At 37.1% G+C, this 19,342-nt stretch overlaps 1 protein-coding gene across 8 annotated transcripts in view; it reads right to left on the bottom strand.

The window, feature by feature from the left end:
* Nucleotides 1-19,342, bottom strand: part of znf740b (zinc finger protein 740b) — a 26,702-nt gene extending 7,360 nt beyond the window's left edge. For 6 of the 8 annotated variants that reach the window (XR_009268722.1, XR_009268723.1, XR_009268721.1 and 3 more), the window contains exons 1-6: nt 19,206-19,342; nt 17,310-17,460; nt 15,896-16,105; nt 14,707-14,841; nt 14,454-14,583; nt 14,243-14,361 (exon numbers count right to left, since the gene is read on the bottom strand). Coding sequence is in view for 4 of the 8 variants with exons in the window: in XM_058762382.1 (XP_058618365.1) it covers nt 14,243-14,361; nt 14,454-14,583; nt 14,707-14,841; nt 15,896-16,105; nt 17,310-17,447 (732 nt within the window). In the remaining 4 variants the exon portion in view is untranslated. Of the gene's footprint in view, nt 1-10,481; nt 12,825-14,242; nt 14,362-14,453; nt 14,584-14,706; nt 14,842-15,895; nt 16,106-17,309; nt 17,461-19,205 lie in introns of those variants that run through there. The other 2 variants (XM_058762381.1, XM_058762385.1) reach the window with 2 other exon arrangements.

Below are 19,342 nucleotides of genomic sequence, written 5' to 3'. Positions count from 1 at the left end.
TAGACCATATGCTAATACACCTGAAAAAAGTGCATTGCCCCCAGGAACAATATGTTCCCTCGGATGGTCCTGTTTATGACCTGAAGCAATCACTATATTGATGCAGCTGATTTGAATAGCATGTTCTTAACCCTTTGTGGAATATGAGAGGCAAGTCAAGGTTACAAAAGATGATAGATGTATCGGTATAGATAGCAAAAGGGCAGGTGTTGAGATAAGACTTCTGTTTGACCGCAGCAAGGCAGAAATGAGGTCAAATTTGACCCCTGTTTTCCATCTACGCCCCTCTAACATGCCTGACGCTCATGCGGCCTTTTATCTTGATATTCCAGCAGCACCTACGGGCAACCGATGAATGCCTTTCATCGACTAATTACAGTGGCACGGCTGTAAAAGGCAAAAAGGTAATTTATATTAATTATAGAGGAATGAGCATAATAGACTGAAACAGCGCGGCTTGACACGCTGTACAAAACACGCAGTAAAATTGTCAGAGGCGTGTGGACTAGAGGCCTGTAATTGATAGATGCTGTTTGTGTGTGTGTGTGTGTGTGTGTGTGTGTGTGTGTGTGTGTGTAGTAGTAGTAGTGAACGGGTGCAGAAGTTGATAAATTATCATCATCTGCAAGCTTACAGTCTGTATGTCACCGAATGAGTATTCCAGACTCGTGCTTTTTCACAAAAATCTGCACGCTTATTGCAATCAGAGTCATTTGCTATTCTCAGGTGAAGGGGAGGGCGACACAAAAGCGTCAGTGTTTCGTATTAATCATGCATGCAGCTCAGGGCCGAAGCTGAGCAAACAGCTCGCCTGCGATAAATGTAGGTAAATTACAGCATGCTCTCGGAACAGGCGAATTCAGACAGGCTAAATTCATCAAAAGGCCATAGAAAATGACTGGGAATAGAGGACGGGTAATGCACGAATGCATTCGGACGCAACCAGGCCGAGATAAGAGCACTGCTCGCCATCGCCACCGCCACCGCCATGCTCCCCAGGCTCGAGTGCTCGCTAACGGAAACGCCCCCATGCGGCCTGATGTGTTTTATGGCGCCTCTCGCCCTCACAGGGCCTGTTTATGGATTCCCGTCGAATAGAAAATCATTTCACCTTGGAGGCAGAGACGGCCAAAATCAACAGCAATGCCACAGCTTTTGCTGATCCAGTAGTATTTCAACAAGCTATTCTATGCGGTGTAAAAATAACATCTTCTTTGCAGTAAGTTATCTGTCTCTTGAAATCATCAGAAGCTGTCAATTTTGCAGATACGTGAAAAATCCTTCAGATAAATCTGGTATCCCGTGCATTAAAAGTCAAATCCTGTTCGTATTCATTTCATAATTGCACAATATTTATTCAAGAGCACATTAAGCGTTTCAAACGTGCCATTCGGAAAGCCTAAGATGTTATTCCTCTGGCTGGATCGGTGGGTAAGAGTGCACCTTATTTTCATATCACATGACGGAGAGTTTAAAAACACATAAATTCAAGCGAAGGCACGCTACATTTATCAGCCAGGCAGTTGGATATGTCCACAAGCCTGTTTAGACATTTCTATTTTCGATTCGCCTGCGCCATTAGTCACTGAATTTGGCCGTGGTCCGCCGTTGAAAACGGGGGCCGTCGATCTGAGCTGGAGATGTTTGCGGAGTATAAGCTGCAGCCTGTTGACATTTTAAGAGAGGAGGCCCTTCTTTCCCTTCCCTGTGATTTAGAATGAGACTCAAATCCCCGAAGAGTCCGTCCTGCTGCGTTACATCTGCACACGCACATGCGTTCGCACACAAACTGGCTCTTTGAGCCGCTCACGTCCATGTGTGTGAGAACATCTGGTCTGCACCCTTGCAGCAACGTGAAAAGGCCCACAGGTCATTGTTTCACACACTCTGACATGTTTCGCTCTCATTTTTATGTCATATCGTATAAAGAAGCGTTTGAGGTTTGCGCTTGACAAGCTATTTCAAATGGGCCGAATGTGTATAATGAGTGTCGTGAACTGAAATAATCGTGACAGAGGCGGTGATTAAGACAGTGATGTAATTGTAGAGTGAGACGCAGCCGTATTTCACTTTTGTTGTAGACACTCAATGTCACACAGCAGTGGTAGCAATTAAGCTTTATGACGTTTTTGTTTCGCGCTTTCTCTTGTGGTCGTGTTTGGTCTTGTTCCACTCGAGTCTTCACGGCTTGCCGCTTACAAAACACTTTGATTTTTTGGCCATTATGGGTTTCAGAAATTAATCTTTGGGTAACCAAAGCAAAATTTTTGCATGCTTTAGCTCTAAGTGCTCAGCTTTTCCCCTCCCTCCTTCCATCTTTCCATCTCTCCATCTCTCTCTCTCTCATATATATACTTTCTTTCCCCCCTCACCCTAGTGGATTCCCCATCTGCACCACAGCGCCCGTTAACAGACGCTCGCCTGACAGATTTACCGCCGCCGTCCCACCATTGGCTGCCAGCGTGACAGAGTTGATTTAATGCTCGTTTCTGATTGGTCCGTGAGCGACAGGCAAATTTATGGCCGTGCTGTGATTCGACGCTGGCTGTCTTTGATGTGAGTTACCGCTCTGTTGCTTATGGGACACAGAAACGGTGTCAGGTTTCAATCGTAAAACCCTCTCCCCAAGGGAAGGAGCAGGGAGTGCTCCACATTCCTGACGTCATGAGAGCAAGAGGAGGAGGAGGAGGAGGAGGAGGAGAGAAAGAGAGAGAGAGAGAATGATTTGTAGCTGCAGTCATTTTCACTCACACAGGCCTGCTGCAGTTTCTTTGTGGAATGTGTTCACATCCAACTCTCCAACTCCAAAATAATATCCTGCTTCAACACCCGACACTCAAAGAAAACATCTCATATGCGAGGCAAAAATGCGGACAATCTGACTAGCCGATTCATCTCAATCAACACACATCAGAAGTGTAAACACGACTGTCATCGCCGTATCCCATTTCTGTTGGGTTGATGTTTGGTTACGATAAATTTGTGGCCTGCCACTGATAACCACATATATGCGATAATTCTCACGTTAAATCCTCACAGTGTGATTTTCTGATAAATGAAGCATTTAGTCAAAAAGTTGCATTCTTAATTGTTCCTGTTTTGCATAATTGAACTATTATGGCAGTATAGTACAACTTTAGTACTTTTTTTTAGGATTCAGAAGAAAACATCTTACCTCTACGATGCTAGGGTGGTTGCCAGGGCGTTGCTAAGTAGTTTCAAAGTGTATTAAGTGTCTATTTTGTGGAACACAAAAGAATATATATGTCTTTTTTAGTCAATAGGGTTTTGACAAAAACAGTTGAAACATTAAAAATATTTTCTTTTGTGTCCCACAGAATAACCCACGGCATTATCAACACCAAGGTCATTGGTTCGATCCCTGTGGAATGCATGAATTGGGGGGAAAAAAATGCATAGCTTAAATGCAGCATAACTTGCTTTGGATAAAAGCATCTGCCAAATGCATAAATGCAAATGCTGAATAATTTGTGAAGTAAAATATGCAAGTATGAGCAAATAGTGATGCTTGCTTTAGCAAACACATCCAATGCACATTACACAGAGTTAAATTACACTGGATTAATATAATACTGCTGGAGAAGCAGTAAACACATCTTAAATGTTTCAATTGGCTTCTGCATTGCAACATATTGTTTCCATGAGGTTCTTTTACAATCAACACTGGCAATGAACGACCTCTCGACATGTTTCAACTTCCTTTACCTCTTCTGAAACAACATTCACAGTGATTCCCATTAAACTCCAAGACAATTCACTCAAGTACTCCATAAAAACTGAACATGTGTGGTTGACAGCTTAAAGGGATAGTTCACCCAAAAATACAAATGTCGTTCCAAACCTTTATAACTGACTTTTTTTCTGTGAAGCGCAAAAAAAGTGTCTTTTTTGTTGTTTTGTTGTTGTTAATGTTAATGTAAGTTAAAAGCCAATGGGTACCATTGTTGTTTGGACTTCAATGTTCTTTAAAATATCTTCTTTTTTTTTGTTGTCTTGTTTTAACTCGTGAAGCACAAAAAAAAAAGACATTTTGAGAAATGTCTCAGTGTTTTGTTTTGTTTTTCCATGCGATGAAAGTCAATGGGCTCCAATGTAGCTCTTGGACTTCAGTGTTCTTCAAAATGTCTTTTGTCTTCTTTGAACTTTCTTTCTTTTGTGAAGCATGAAAAATAAAGGTTTCCATGATTTATTTATTTTTGTTTATGAAAAGTCAATGGGTTCCAATGTTCTTCAAACTATCTTCTTTTGTGAATACAGGTTTGGTACAATATGAAGGCTTAGTTAATGATATCCCTTTAAGATGCCATTTCTTTCTCATTAACTCTAGATGTAGTAAGATGTGTCCTTTCAATTAGTTTTATTGCAGTTATTAACCTCATGCAACACACTTCCATTTACATTCAATAGGAAATCCAGCCCTTTTTTGTACTCAAGCTTTAACTTGCTTATAATTCCATATATAACGGTGTGCAGTAAGTATATATCTTCTGATATAATTGTTAAAAACCATGAGAAAGGATCGGGTGTCAGTTCCTAAAGACAAATGGCAGCATGCAATTAGTTCACTGTCACATAAATCTTCACTCGATCTCTTTATCTGCATGCGCGTCTACGTGTGTGTATTTGCGCGAGGGTGTGTCTTGCCCACGAACTCGTACTCCTTTGAAAGATGAGAATGCGTCGCGGTATCCCTTAAAATTTCCTTGAAATTATCAAAAGCAGCTCCCTGGCCATTTATTTCCCCATCCACCATTATTCCTCACAGATATTCGCGTCGCGTGACCATGCGGCTTTAGTCTCAAGACATCATAAGGATGTCTGCTCATATCAGAAACGGTTTTTAACCATAGTCCCCTCCTGCTGCCCCTGAGATTAGCGAGGATGTATATGACTCATATCTCTTCAAAGCACTTGAAACTGTCTGGTATAAATCTATGTATCATAAAGCTGATCAATAGCAGTGCACTGCCAAAGTCACTTTGGCCTACTGTCTATCTGTACTCTCATCTCCCTAAACGCTTTCCCCTCGTCCATCTATCCCCTTTATCTGTGCATCAGTCGCATGGCTGATGCCGAGGAGATCAGCGGCGGCGTGCGTGAACCCCCTGTAACAGCCGTGACCCGTGAAAATTTCTAAGGGTAAATAGCAAGGCCGGTGCCGTCTGTCAAAAGCTCAAGGATTCATAAGACGTGCACCTCCACCTCACCTCGCCTGTTCAGGTGGAAAATTGCAGTGGGATGAAATGAAGGCACACAGAGGCCTTCCCATGCTCGCGTGTAATTGCATAACATCTAAAGAGACGCATTAGGGCTTTTTAACATGCACGCCTGCATGCCAGTCGCAGTGTGAACTCTGCTGGAGGCATATTGCATACTTGCACACTATGCGTTATGCTTCTCTCTGAACAAACAGGACTCATAAACGTCTCAGTGGCAGAAACAATGACACAAGCTGTTTATGGAAGGTCAGGGAGGTGCGAATGTTCAAACCTTTATTAGTTTAATCAATTTTTCTATAGAGTTCATAAACAAATCACAACTGGGAATGGAAAACGCACCTTGTGCGAGATAAAAAAAAAAAATGCGAATCAGCAGTCAAAAGGGGGAAAGTTTAATATCACTTAATCCACATGAAAATGGCAAAGGAGCAGTCTTGTCTTATTCAGTATCAAAGCAAAACTGTTAAAGCTCATAAAGACACTTGATATACTGGTGATAAGTTAAAGAATTCCCATTAAGCACAAGTTCACGCAGGGAAAAAGTAGCCGTCTTAAGATATATCATGTTTAGAGAGGCTGATTACATTTTAATCTGGTATTTGCACAAAAAAAAAAAGCTTTAGCGGTAGGCTTGTGGATAAGGATCTTGGCTAGTGATATTTTAAAATATTTTTTAATAGTTTCTTATGCTCACCAAGGCTGCATGCATTTGCCAAAATTTGCAAAACTGTTAAGGTTCTTGAAGACAATTGATCTACTGCAAAATATCATGGCGATAAATTTAAGAATTCCCATTGAGCACAACAAAAAGCAGCTATCAAAATACCAGGCCAGTTATGTTTAATCTGGTATTTGCTAAAAATATAGCAGCATTAGCAGTAGTCTTTCGGTTAAGGATTTTGGCTAGTGATAAGAAGAGCAGAAACACTAAATAATACAGCTAATAAACTCAAACTCAACATCTACACTGTTTTTTAAAGTTGTAAATAACAGATCATTACAAGAAAGTACAACATTTCATGTTTAATTCAATGTTACTTGCACTTTCTTTGTAACTATTTGTGAAATTTACTGGCAATTTCTGAGTGAAAACACCAAATCAGTGTACGTTTGTAGTTGAAGTTAAGTTCTCATAATCTGCATCGAGGCCCCTGGAACGTTTCTGTGGCCTAGATTATATCATCAACGGACCCTTGACTGAAAAAGGGCCACCACTGTCTGAGTTGGGCCCATGGGCTTCTACAGAGAGGCCCGAAGCAGCGATGGTGGGTCCCAACAAGTGCAGATTGATGGGGTAGCACGGGGCCAGTGTATGTTAATGTATCTGTCGAGGCGAAATGTGCTTCAGCGTGAGAGTGATTTTAACGCTCTCGGCAGGACGCCGAGGCATTCGTCCTGTCATCAGGAATGTGGATGACTCTCGAGCGAGATAAATCTTGACAATGAGGCGCTGGTCAACTGAGCCGGTCCCAGCACTTTGGGTTTCCCTCGTAAAACAGAGTTTAAGGGGTTTGACAAAGGAATCTTCAAACACAACAGCAACGTCAAGAGGAAATGGATGCAGTTTTGCAACTGATTTTGTGCTGTTGCTTTTATAACTAGCAGCGTGGGCATGATGATTAAGCATTCTTCATTAATAGGTCTTGCATTTTGACACAATCACTGACTTAGTTACTTTTCAAAAGTTTGTAGACAGTTTTATTTTTTATGTTTTTGAAAGAAGTCTCTTATGCTCACCAAGGCTGCATTTATTTGATTCAAAAATAGTAATAATAATAATAATAATAAAATAATATTACAATAAAAAGAAATATCATTGCCATTTAAAATATACACTTTCTATTTTAATTTATTTTAAAATGTAATTTACTTGTGACGCAAAGCTGAATTTTCAATATAATCACTCCAGTCTTCATTGACACATGATCCTTCAGAAATCATTCTAATATGCTGATCTGCTGCTCAAGAAACATTTATTATCATTATCAATGTTGAAAACATCGTGATACATTTTTTTCAGGATTCTTTGGTTTATAGAAAGTTAAACATTTTCTTACATTATAAATGTCCTTACTGCCACTTTAATCAATTTAATGCATCCTCGCAAAAAAAAAAAAAAAAAAAAAATGAAATAAATAAAAAATGCTCTGATCCCAAACTTTTGAATGGAGGTGATAACAGGTTCAATCACAGTTATATGAAATTATAAAACTGCAAACTGTGGTGTAACCTGGTTAGATCCTAACTAGTGCTAAAATGTGGCCCCTCATGGCAGCTTTTGATGGCATTCTGATGTTGATACAGCAGAAACACAGGAGATGCCGTATCTGTGTGATTTCTTTCCCTTCATTAAACCCAAAAGCAGTCAGAGAATAACATAAGGGTGTCATTTATCATTTCTCAACTTCCTGTTTGCTCTGTGTGAGGGCTGCAAAAGTGCTGAAAGGAAACTAATTGTGCCATTGCACATAAAAGTGAAATTTTCACATGAATATGCATGAAATATTTGGACAGAAAAGTAGGTCAAAGAATGTGTTGTGAATTCCCCGGCCTGCCATCAGCAGTCGGTGACAGTCATTCTTTTTGAGAACACATGGCAAAAAAAAAAAAAAAAAAGACAAGCTGGTTAATTAATCTTCATCAGTTCCAAGTAAGGCTGTATTTTGTTCTAACCCCTTTTTTTGTACCTTCCATAAAAATTTAAAAAGTACTAAAAAGTCTGCAAAATGTATAAAAGTTACATTCATATATCACATTTCCACATGCCATGACGGCCATGTTTGAGTCCAAAATGATTTAACTTGTAAATAAATGAATGCTTTTAATAATTAAAACATTGATTCAAAGTGACATTAAAATGTCACAAAAGATTTCAATTTGAAATAAATGTTAATTTCCACAAAAATATTAAGCACCACAACTGTATTCAACATTGATAATAATAATAAATGTTTCATTAGCAAATCAGCATTTTAGAATGATTTCTGAAGGATCACGTGAAACTGAAGACTGGAGTAGTGATGCTGAAATTTCAGCTTTTCAACACAGGAATAAATTACATTTTAAAATATATTCAAATAGGCAACAGTTATTTTAAATTGCAATAATATTTCGCAATATTACTGATTTTACTGTATTTTTGATCAAATGAATGCAGTCTTGGTGAGGCTTCTTTTAAAAAAAAACATTTAAAAGTCTCTTTCCAAGAACTATAATTGTGAGTGTTAACTTGAACATAAGGAAATAAATGTAAGATCTAACCAAATATTCAATACTGGAGGAAAACAAAAATAATTTTTTTTTACTGAAAAACCCACATTGATCATCTGAAAACCCCCTTAATATCTATGCCGCTTACGGCCCTCTACTTACTCAAATACTGAAACAGCTCAACGATAATAGTTCAAGATCACTTTCAGGACAGTTTAAACCTACAGCCTTACAGTTACCAGCCAATATGTTTAACCACAAGACTATCCCACTGCTAAAGAAGTTCCAACACTTTAATATTTCACTTCCATCATTTTGGGGCCACTGTATTAATCCGTAGCCCATGTGCAGTTATATCAGAGAAGACTGAAATTTTAATGAAGATGGCTGCCTCGCTGACGGGCACTGCGCACCTCTGCTTGGTTAAATATCATCGTTAATTAACACATAAAGGTACGCTGTCAGCAGAATGATAGATGGCTGCAGAGGTGTATAAGAGAAGGTTGATTAATCTATGAATTAAACATTAAATTCAGCTGTACATGCAATTTGACGTGAATTAGGCCAAGGGTTTTGAGGAGGGTCGCATATGAAATAAGGCCATTCGGACTTATTTGAATACAAATAGTAGTATACAAATGTGTGCATGTGCAACATTTGTGTGCTGAGAAGCCATTTTAGGACTTTCAGCGATGATTTGACGGTCTCGAATCGTATGAACGTAGCACGGCCATGTCTAAGAATCTCTTCTCGTCCGCCTTGGCTTTAAGAGCGAGTGTGTTAAGTGCTCTCAGCCCACGGGTGTTATAAATCAGGATCAGCAGTCAGGCTAGAGAGGAGAGGGCTATGGCCTCTGTGAAGCAACACAAAGCCAGACTCTTTGTCTAACTCTGTCTCCCTCGCTGGCAGTGCGGTTTGAGCTGCCTTGAACGTTTCACTCCATTACGTTTCTGCTGGAAATATCAGTTCGCCTTGCCAGCATTAAACTCTTTTTTCCAATACATACAAGTCATACACTTTATTAATAATATTTCCATACTGCAATGAAAGTTTCTTCTATTGTGGGTTAAAATTATGCTTAAGTATATTATAGTGTCTGGAGTCAAAATAGAGCTAAGAAACAAGTTCAACTTCACACTCTCTCTCTCTCTCTCTCTCTACACACACACACACACACACACACACACACACACACACACATGTCAAACAACACAGCGCCCTCTACTGGATCATATGAAAACAGCTGTGTAATTTATACAGCATGTAGAGCATATATGAACATGCAGGCCGTTATATGTTAGCAATGTAGGTAGTGAATGATGACAGCTAAAATAAAACCCCAAAACAACTATGTTAAATCATTTTAAAGGACTTTTAAAGACAAAATCTGTTTATATGCTTCGGCACACTTGTTGAAAATTGGTGGATTACGCCACCTGCTGGTAAGCATATACATTAACTTTCAAAATGTTTGGATCAGTAAGATTTTTTTGTTGAAAGAAATTATTACTTATATTTAGTCAGGATGCATTCATTTAATCAGACATCCATAAATGTCACAATTAAAAGGATTTCTATTTCAAACAAATGCTGTTCTTTCAAAGATGCTGTTCTTAAAAGAATAAAAAAAGTAGCAATTTCCACAGGTATTAGCAGCACAACTGCTTTTCCATCACAGGAATAAATTACATTTATATTGAATTAGAAAAGTTATTTCGAGATTGAATTTATTTCAAATTCTAATTATATTTCACTTTTTTCATCAAACAAATGCAGCCTGCAGATTCTTTCAAAAAAAATTAAATCTTACCAAACCCACACTTTTGAATGGTACTGTATTTCTTACAAACAACAGTTTATATTTAATGCATCTGGCAGATGCTTGTATCCAAAGTGACTCACAGTGTATTCAAGATACACATTTTATCAGCTTACTAGCTGGGAATCAAACATAACTTTTTTTTTTTTTAATTAAAAGTCAAAGAAAACAGTCTTAGTGCTTAAAAGTACAAATAAATACAAATAAGAAGCCACTTTTTTTAAAAGAAAATTTATTGTCAACTTGAGGTCACTATATCACTATATGGTGTCTAACAGGATAGAATAAAGTCGACCTGTAGTTCATGTTTGAGAGCGATAAGAAATATCAAAGAAATAGATCAAAGCGTTTTTTTAAATGTTTTTCGTTATTTTAAACAACCACAATACAAGTCCTTTTTCTGTATATGTGTAACGAAAGGAACATGCAAGTGTACACGTAAAAAAATACAGTGAATCTGCTACGTCAGACAGTGGCAGCAGTCTAATCCTACTACGGTTTCTATTTAAATTATTTAAATTGCTGAAAAAATATATTAACTCAAGCTTGACTGCGTCAGAAGTCCGTGTTCAAGGGCCGAGGTCTACGCGTTAAGAAACGTAACGAGACCTCTGCGAAAAACTAGCGGTTTTATGTAAACATCTGTCTCTCTATGAACTGTACAACCTGTTAAAAGGTTTTCTTTGTTATTCTTGGCTCGGCCTTGTCAATCCAGTGACTTCAGAAGAGAAACTGAGATGCTTGCAGACTTACCACGCGAGTCACATCATACTGTGACAAAATTTGTCATTCACACGCAAATACTTGACGAAAAGTCAGTGTTCCAAGTTGACCGAAAGGCCAACTTCAAAAGCTTGACACCATAATGTAGGCCACAAAAAATGAGCTCTCCTGTGGATGTAGGATGGATTATGTTCCAGATGTTTCTGCTAAAACCATAAAGGCCTGTGTAAAGCTGTCAATGGCCATGAGCTGTTATCACAGTATTTAAAGGAATAGTTGACCCCAAAATGGATTTGCTAATAATTTATTCACCTTCAGGCCATCCAAGATGTAGATTGATCACTTGCTCACCAATGGATCCTCTTGTAGTGAATGGGTGCCGTCAGAATGAGAGTCCAAACAGCTGATAAAAACATCACAATAATCCACAAGACTTCAGTTCATGAAATAAACTGTTAAGTATAAAGGAAATAAATTAAGGCATTTTTAACTTTAAACTGTCGCTTTTGACCAAAACACCAGCTCATAATACATAATAACATTTCCTCCGGACAAAAAGCCCATCTCCTGTTGTCCTCTCATATCAAAATCCACCGACATATTTGTGTTTTAGACTGTTTTGGCTTGTAAACGGTGCTTAATCTGTGCATATTTCTCTCCTGATTCAGACAAGATGGCTTTTTCACTGGAGAAAGCAGTATTTTAGCTGGAAGCAATGGCTGTTTGAAGTTATAAAAGTTTTAATAATGTATTAATTTATTACAAAAATGTAGATTTTCATTTCACAAGATATTAATTGATGGACTGGAGTCAAGTGGATTGCTTGTGGATTATTGTGATGTTTTTATCAGCTGTTTGGACTCTCATTCTGACGGCACCCATTCACTGCAGTGGATCCACTGCTGAGCAAGTGATGCAAATTCTCCAAATCTGTTCGATGGCCTGAAGGGGAGTAAATTTTCATTCTTCAGTGAACTATTTCTTTAATGGGTAAACTATTTCTTATACTTTTCACATAACAGGAAATGATGCATTAATGTGCACACTGAGAAAATGTATTGTATCAGAATGTGTCTACTGTCACTACGGCTGACTTGTGAAATTTTTTTGGGAAAAAGGTCCATTGTCTTTTGTCAATAGTGTAGTGATGCATGTAGCACAAGTCACTTTAAAACCAAGTAGCTTTCAGTTGGTCTAAGCTGTGAATTTGTGTGACCAACTTAAAAAGAAGCAAAATCTACATGGGGAACTTTTTCAGCCTCATGCGAAACTCCCGATTGTGCAGATTCCTATTGAAATGACTGGATTTTGCTTGCAAAAGTAAATGTATGTGCATTGTAACACTGAGAATCCCAACAATCTACATTCCTGCACGGGAACTACAAAAGGAAGCATTTCTAAACTACCAGAAGTCATTATTGCCTGGACTGAATGCACAACTAACCCACCTGCTGATCACAGTACCGTCTAAAATACAAAATACGCTATTTCCCAGAGTCTAAGCAGTATAAAAGAGTCCATTGGGGTTGAGCCGGGTGAATCAGAGATGGACGTGTTGGAGTCTTTAAACAATTTTTACAGGCTCAGACCCCCGGTCAGGTCATGTTGGCGAGTCCATTGTGTTTGCTGGGAAGTGGTTTGTACGAGCGATCAGAAGGCTGTCACGCCGCCAGCCTGCTGTTGTTTGTCTGCAGTGGGCTCCAGGACGCCGAGTGCTGGGAGGGGTCCTGAGAATACGACCGGCCCTCACAGCACGGCTGGTTCTCCTCTTTAGGGATGCCCACGGCACACAAACGTCGATGCCGTAGTAACCGGTCGGTTCTGGAAAAGTTCTGTGTGATAGAAGACTGAGTTAGCCTCTTTTGTTTTTTAACAAGAGAAGACATGCGGTTTAAATGAATTTGTTCTTTTGGACATGCTTTAAATGAACTGATTCACTGATTTCCAGTGTCAAAAGAGTTTCCCAAAAGCCACTGCATGCCATTTAAAGTGTTCTTTTGTTGGAACTACTGTTTTATTGTTTGGTTACATACTTTTGTAATCACTATGTTTTTGAGTATATGAATTACATTATGTATTTAATGTAAAAATCTTTAATGTTAATGTTCAAGACTACATTTATTTGATCAGAAATACAGTACAACAGTAATACTGTGAAATCCATAACTACAATTTGCAATCACTGTTTTCTATTTTAATATATTTTAAAATGTCATTTATTCCTGCGATGGCAAAGCTGTATTTTCAGCTGCCATTACTCCAGTCTTCATTGTCACATGACCCTTCAGAAATCATTCTGATATGCTTTTTCGGTGCTCAAGAAATATTTCTTATTATTTTCAGTGTTTAAAAAAACAGCTTAATATTTTTGTGGAAACTGAACTTTTTTTGTCAGGATTCTTTTATGAATAGAAAGAACATCATTTATTTGAAACAGAATTTTATTTCTTTTTTTTTTTTTGTAATATTATAAATGTTTTTACTGTCAGTTCTGATCAAATTAATGCATACTTGTTGAATAAAAGTATTACATTTCTTTTTTTTTTTTTATCTTACAGACCTCAAACTTTTAATCTGTAGTGAATAGGTCCAGTTTGATATTGCAGACAGAATCAGACTCAGATCATGATTTTTGCCAGCTAAATTGTCCTACCAGCTTGAAAACAATATTGTATCAAGCTTTCTGGCATAATTCAGGCATAAGCACTCATAAAAGTATATGCATTAAGATTTTGTTAATAATCTGCTATCACAATGATAAAGGCAAAATCAACATGAAATGTCAATATGAAAGCAAATCTTACCATATTTACTTTCTTAATACACATTTCTAGTCTTATTGTGCACAATTTATTAGTAATCAGTGTTATAGTCAGTTATTCAAAATAAAAACCATCTACAAACTGTCCATCATGTAATATACTGTTTTAAATATTTTAACTCTTAACTTTCCTGTTTTTTTAGCTAGCATCACAAAACTCCTCCCCTTCAACTACTTCACTTCATTCTAGCAAAATAAGCATTTTTAATGATGAAATTGATTCCTGATGGATACAATGAAGCTTTTGCTCCTTACATATCCTGTTTCGCTTTTTGTGAATTTGTCATATCGCAAACATATAAAGCCCCCATTATGTTGCCAGACACTAAAAAGTACTGTACTACTATCATAAAGACATACATTTATGCACGTAATGGGCAAACAGCAAGCTCCCTGTGAATACAACTGCCTGTGTTTGTCATGTCTCACCTGTTGGCAGCGGTCACACTGATAAGGCTTCTCACCGCTGTGAACACGCTTATGTCTTTCCAGGTGGTAGCGCTGAATAAACCTCATGTCACACATATCACACCCGAATGGCTTTTCCCCTAAAATACACACAGATGTGCACATATTTACTTCATGCATCTCTTTGTATGAATCGTAAGATGGCGTGCGAGCAGAAAGGCTCATGGCGTACCTGTATGGGTGAGAATGTGCCGTTTGAGGTGGTAACTACTGCGGAAAGCACTGTAGCAGTGCTCACATATGAAATTCTTCTGCACTTGAGAGCTGAGTGAATTATCGTCATTAACGTCATGAATCTCCACCTTCATGTCACATACAGAAAAAAAAAACAGCATTCAGTCAGGATACGAATACGAGCGGAAGTGTGTAAATGTGATAAACAGGCAAAATCACAGAGCAATACTGCAGACAGACTGAACGCATGCCTGGGGTTTTTCTCTCATTTTGGTGGGAAGTCCAGACTTCCTGTTCTTCTTCTTTGGCTGCACATTCTGGCTGGCTTGCATGTCTTTTTCATCCAAGAGCCTGGAAGAGTGAAACTCTCCATCCTTGCGGATGAGCTGTTCGAAAACAGAGTATATAAGTCACCGAACTGAATGCAAATGTTTTTTTTTAAATATGAAGTTAATAAATTCAGAAGTATTTAAAAAAAAAAATAATATATATATATATATCCAGCCACTAGAATTTAAATATACACTACTGTTCAAAAGTTTGGGGTCGGCAAGATTTTTAAAAATGTTTTTAAAGAAACTTCTCACCAAGACTGCATTTATTTAATTAAAAATACAGTAAAAACAGAAATATAGCTGAATATTGTTACAATTTAAAATCACTGTTTTCTATTTGAATATATTTTAAAATATAATTTATTTCTGTGATTAAAACTGAATTTTCAGCATCATTACTCCAGTCTTCAGTGACACATGATCCTTCAGAAATCATTCTAATATGCTGATTTGCTGCTCAAGAAACACTTTTTTTTAATGCCAATGTCGAAAATAATTGTGTTGCTTAATATATTTGTGGAAACAGTGTTTTTTTTTTAGAATTCTTTGATGAATAGAAAGTTTTTAGAAAGAACAAAGAAATCTTTTGAAACACTATAAATGTCTTTGCCGTCACCTTTGATCAATTTAATGCATCCTTGTAACTCTGTTTTTTAAAATGTTCAAAAATCATGTTTTTTTTAATCCTGCATTCCAATTAATATCACTTAAACTGCAGTTGGAATATTTTGATTAAATAATAATAACTAAAAACAATATAGCTAACTAACACAATAAAAAAGCATGATTTATGAAAATTAATAAAAACGTTTTATGAATATGAATGGTTTTTACGAATAAACTCTTCATATATATACAACCTTTTAAACTGTAGTGTATATTTATGCATTTGGTAGTTTTTATCCAAACAAAGCAATCCAAATTGCATTCAAAACACATATTTTATAATTTCATGCATTCCCTGGGAATTGAACCCATGACCTTAGTATTAGCTACAGGATTCTATGGAAGACTTTCAAAATTGAAATGAATAGTTCACCTCAAAAATTCATTTCAGACCAATATGACATTCTTTCCTAACACAATTCATGTCTTTTTCCCTTACCAGTGGTGGGCAGCTGACTCCTGAGGGAAGCACCATGTGGCCGTGTTGGCTGTGGGTGTCCTGGTTGTGGTTCTGGTTGTGATTGTGGCTGTGATTGTTTTCTCTCTGTCCCTGGCCCAGATGAGAGCCCATCTTCTTATGGCTGGGCATGGAGCCGGCTTGCATGAGTGCCATGCTGGACAGCACCGCTTCGCAGCCAAGCAACCCAGCCTGTGTATAAATACAACCACAAACATACACATCTGTTCAAAAACAAACTAACAACGCTTCACAAAGTCACTAATCTGATGGCTTGGAAATTTAGGGTCACAATCTGACAAATGTGACCCAGTTACCACTTTCAAGATCTGTCAAATTAATGATAGAGGCCATGGTTATGCAGTTATGTCAAGAACATGCCCAGGGCATTTTACCATGAAATATAAATAAATAAATAATAAACATTATTATTATTATTACTAACAACATTGTCAACTTAATGATCCTAAAATTAAATTATGCATGCAAATAATAATATAATTATTAACAATGTCATCCTAATGATCCTTAAAACACGTAGTTATACAAATTATTATAATAATAATATTAGTAATAATAATACTGACTGTTATATGAATCTGTGTAACTGTCATCTCGTGCCATTATTAACATTATTGTCTTAATGATCCTAAAATACATAATTCACATAAATATTATAAACATTGTCATAATGATCCTAAAATACAAAATTTATATTAATTATAATTAGTAGTAGTAGTAGTAGTAGTAGTAGCGATGATAAATTATGTACAATTATTATTATTAAATCTATTATAATATTTTTCCATAAATTATGTATTTTAGGATTATTGAGACAAAAATGTTAAATTAAATAATTTTTATTAACATTATTGTCTCAATGACCCAAAAATACAAATGCAAAAATAATAATACTTTTGCTGAAATAAAGTCTATTTTTAGGTTATTACATTATGACATTGTTATAACTATTATGCACATCTTTCCCCACAACTTACAGTACCGTATTATTCACAAAAGTCATTCTCATTATTGCAATACATTAATTTGTCAGTGTACTGCAGTAAAATAAAATCTATAATCAGGTAAAGATATCATTTTAAACACTACAATCATGTGAAATGTGCTTAATTGTCATGAAGCTGTTCAAAAAAAGGCTTAACTTTCTTCATGTAAAATATAAATTGGGGAGAAATGTGTCCCAGATACGTTCTTTTGTGAGATCCACCACATTACTTATAAACAAATCTGTGCACGTTTTGTGTCAAGTCACGCTGTGGAAGTGAATTACAAAGAGTTAATACAAAGAAACGCCAAGCAAAAGGAAAATGAAGGCCTTCTTTTTCAAACAAATGTGGACAAATGCAAATGAAGAAGAGAAAAAAAACACACTGACCCATTTCATGTGATCTCGCACTGAGCTGTTGGAAAGGTGTGACATCGCAGTGGTGAGAGTGTGTGTGTGTGTGTTGGGGTACAGAGAGCTTCGCTCGGGGCAGGGAGAGTGTTTAGAGACCACACAAGCCCCAACCATCAGGGGCCCAAGCCTAGAAACAGAAGGGGGTTTATAAAGCCAGGGTAATATCCATCTCTGTCTATGATGTTGCCACACATCTACTAGCCCCCCACTAACAGAGGTTGTCAGCCGTGGACAAATCATGGCTTTTATTCGCAAGAATCAGACATTTTCCATGTCTGCATTGCCAAGCCTTTGTTTATGTAGGCTTATAGGGCTGTGTTTTTAAGCCATAAGAGTTTGGCTTCAGATTGGCGTCAAGAGTCCCTAAATGACATCTGGAAACAAACCAGGTCAAAACTGAAACTGAGTGGAGTGGATTCTCATCGGTTCTGTCAAACTCAAATGGTAGGAATACATCCGAGCGTTTATGCCCTGTTGATTTTGGATTTGGTTGGTCGGATTCTGGGACTCACTGGAATAAAAAACAGATTTATTTCAACCACCCTCTTTCCTTCCATCGCTTATTCCTGTGCATTAGTCCGACTAACTCACCCTCAAAGATCCAGATAAACACAACTATAAATCATGAATGAACAAAATGAGGCACGGAAGCCACTGGACAATGAAAGCAATTGCACTAGACAAAATTAACATAGTATGATTGCAATGACATGCGAGTGGGTGAATATTGTATATTGTGATTTCCATTCATTTGGCTCGTGAGGGGATTTGGCAACCGACAGGGTCCTTGGCAGTTAAATTAATTCCAGGAGATAGAAAATAAAATTGCATCAGTCTTATCACCTGACAAACAGATTGCAACCTACAGCAAATCAAGCCAAAGAAAACAAACTTTACAAGAACAACTGCGTTTATGTAATACACTCTATTATAACTCATTTAGCCTGTAATTATAGGTAATAAATCAAACTTCTTTGCGGTTTGGTGTGCTTATTAGAAACCATGATATATGCATGCAAATTAAAGCAAGTATTAACCCGCTCAGACCCAGTGACTGTTACAATGGACATTACTTTTATTTATCTAGTTAGTTAGTGACATAATTACACATATTCATATAACTTTCGAAAAAAAGTTGCAAGCCTGAACCACAAATGTGTTTACAAACACAAAAACAAATTTAGCTTTGCTTGCTCCCAAGAGTGAAATTTATAATAAATAAGCTAATCATTTCAATTTAACCACTATTAACTTTTAATATGCATGTAAATATTTCACTTAAAAAAAACACGATTTAAAAACAAAAATGTAGCATTATTTAAGATTAAACTGATTAAAATTCATTTTATAAATAGGCCTACGTATATTTTAAAGTTCTTTATGAACATATAAAATACATATGCACAGTTATATGGACATTGTTACAGTTCATAACAAACGTGCATTGTAATGAAATAGCTATTAATAATAATCATGTATATATGACAGAATCATATGCTATAATATATGGCTAAATTATATATAATAGCAATATATAAACAATGTATGGTTGAACTGAGAGTAGGAATAAAGCATTGTCATATTATTGGTGTCTGTAGAACAGAATTCGGGTCTGAAGGGGTTAAAAGTAACAAAATGCGCGAATTTAGATATTTACAATCTCAATTTCTGAGTGAAATTCATTTTCTTTCAGTCTGGACTGTAAACACATTACTAATATAAACTCCTCCATTCATCCTGCAGCACAACAGGGCGTGAGTTCACCGTCTATTTAACTTCATATTTCAGTGCAACTAAAACAGTGAATCTTTTTTGAAATGTTGTTGTAGGTTTAATAAAAGCAGTACCGCAGGCTGCGCGCATTTGTTTTACCTTACTCTTCTTCGTTTACAGTAGCCCAATATTTTCTTGTCGGACAAATTTTTCAGTTTACAAACACAGGAAACGTTACCGGAAGTGCTCTCAGGGGAGAGCGTCTGTCACGTGACCACCACACTGGCAACAAATTA

The sequence above is a fragment of the Onychostoma macrolepis genome, chromosome 23 (assembly GCF_012432095.1).
Source record: "Onychostoma macrolepis isolate SWU-2019 chromosome 23, ASM1243209v1, whole genome shotgun sequence".
Taxonomy (NCBI): domain Eukaryota; kingdom Metazoa; phylum Chordata; class Actinopteri; order Cypriniformes; family Cyprinidae; genus Onychostoma; species Onychostoma macrolepis.
The sequence above is the reverse complement of the archived record's forward strand: the minus strand, read 5'-3'. Positions and strand labels throughout refer to the sequence as shown.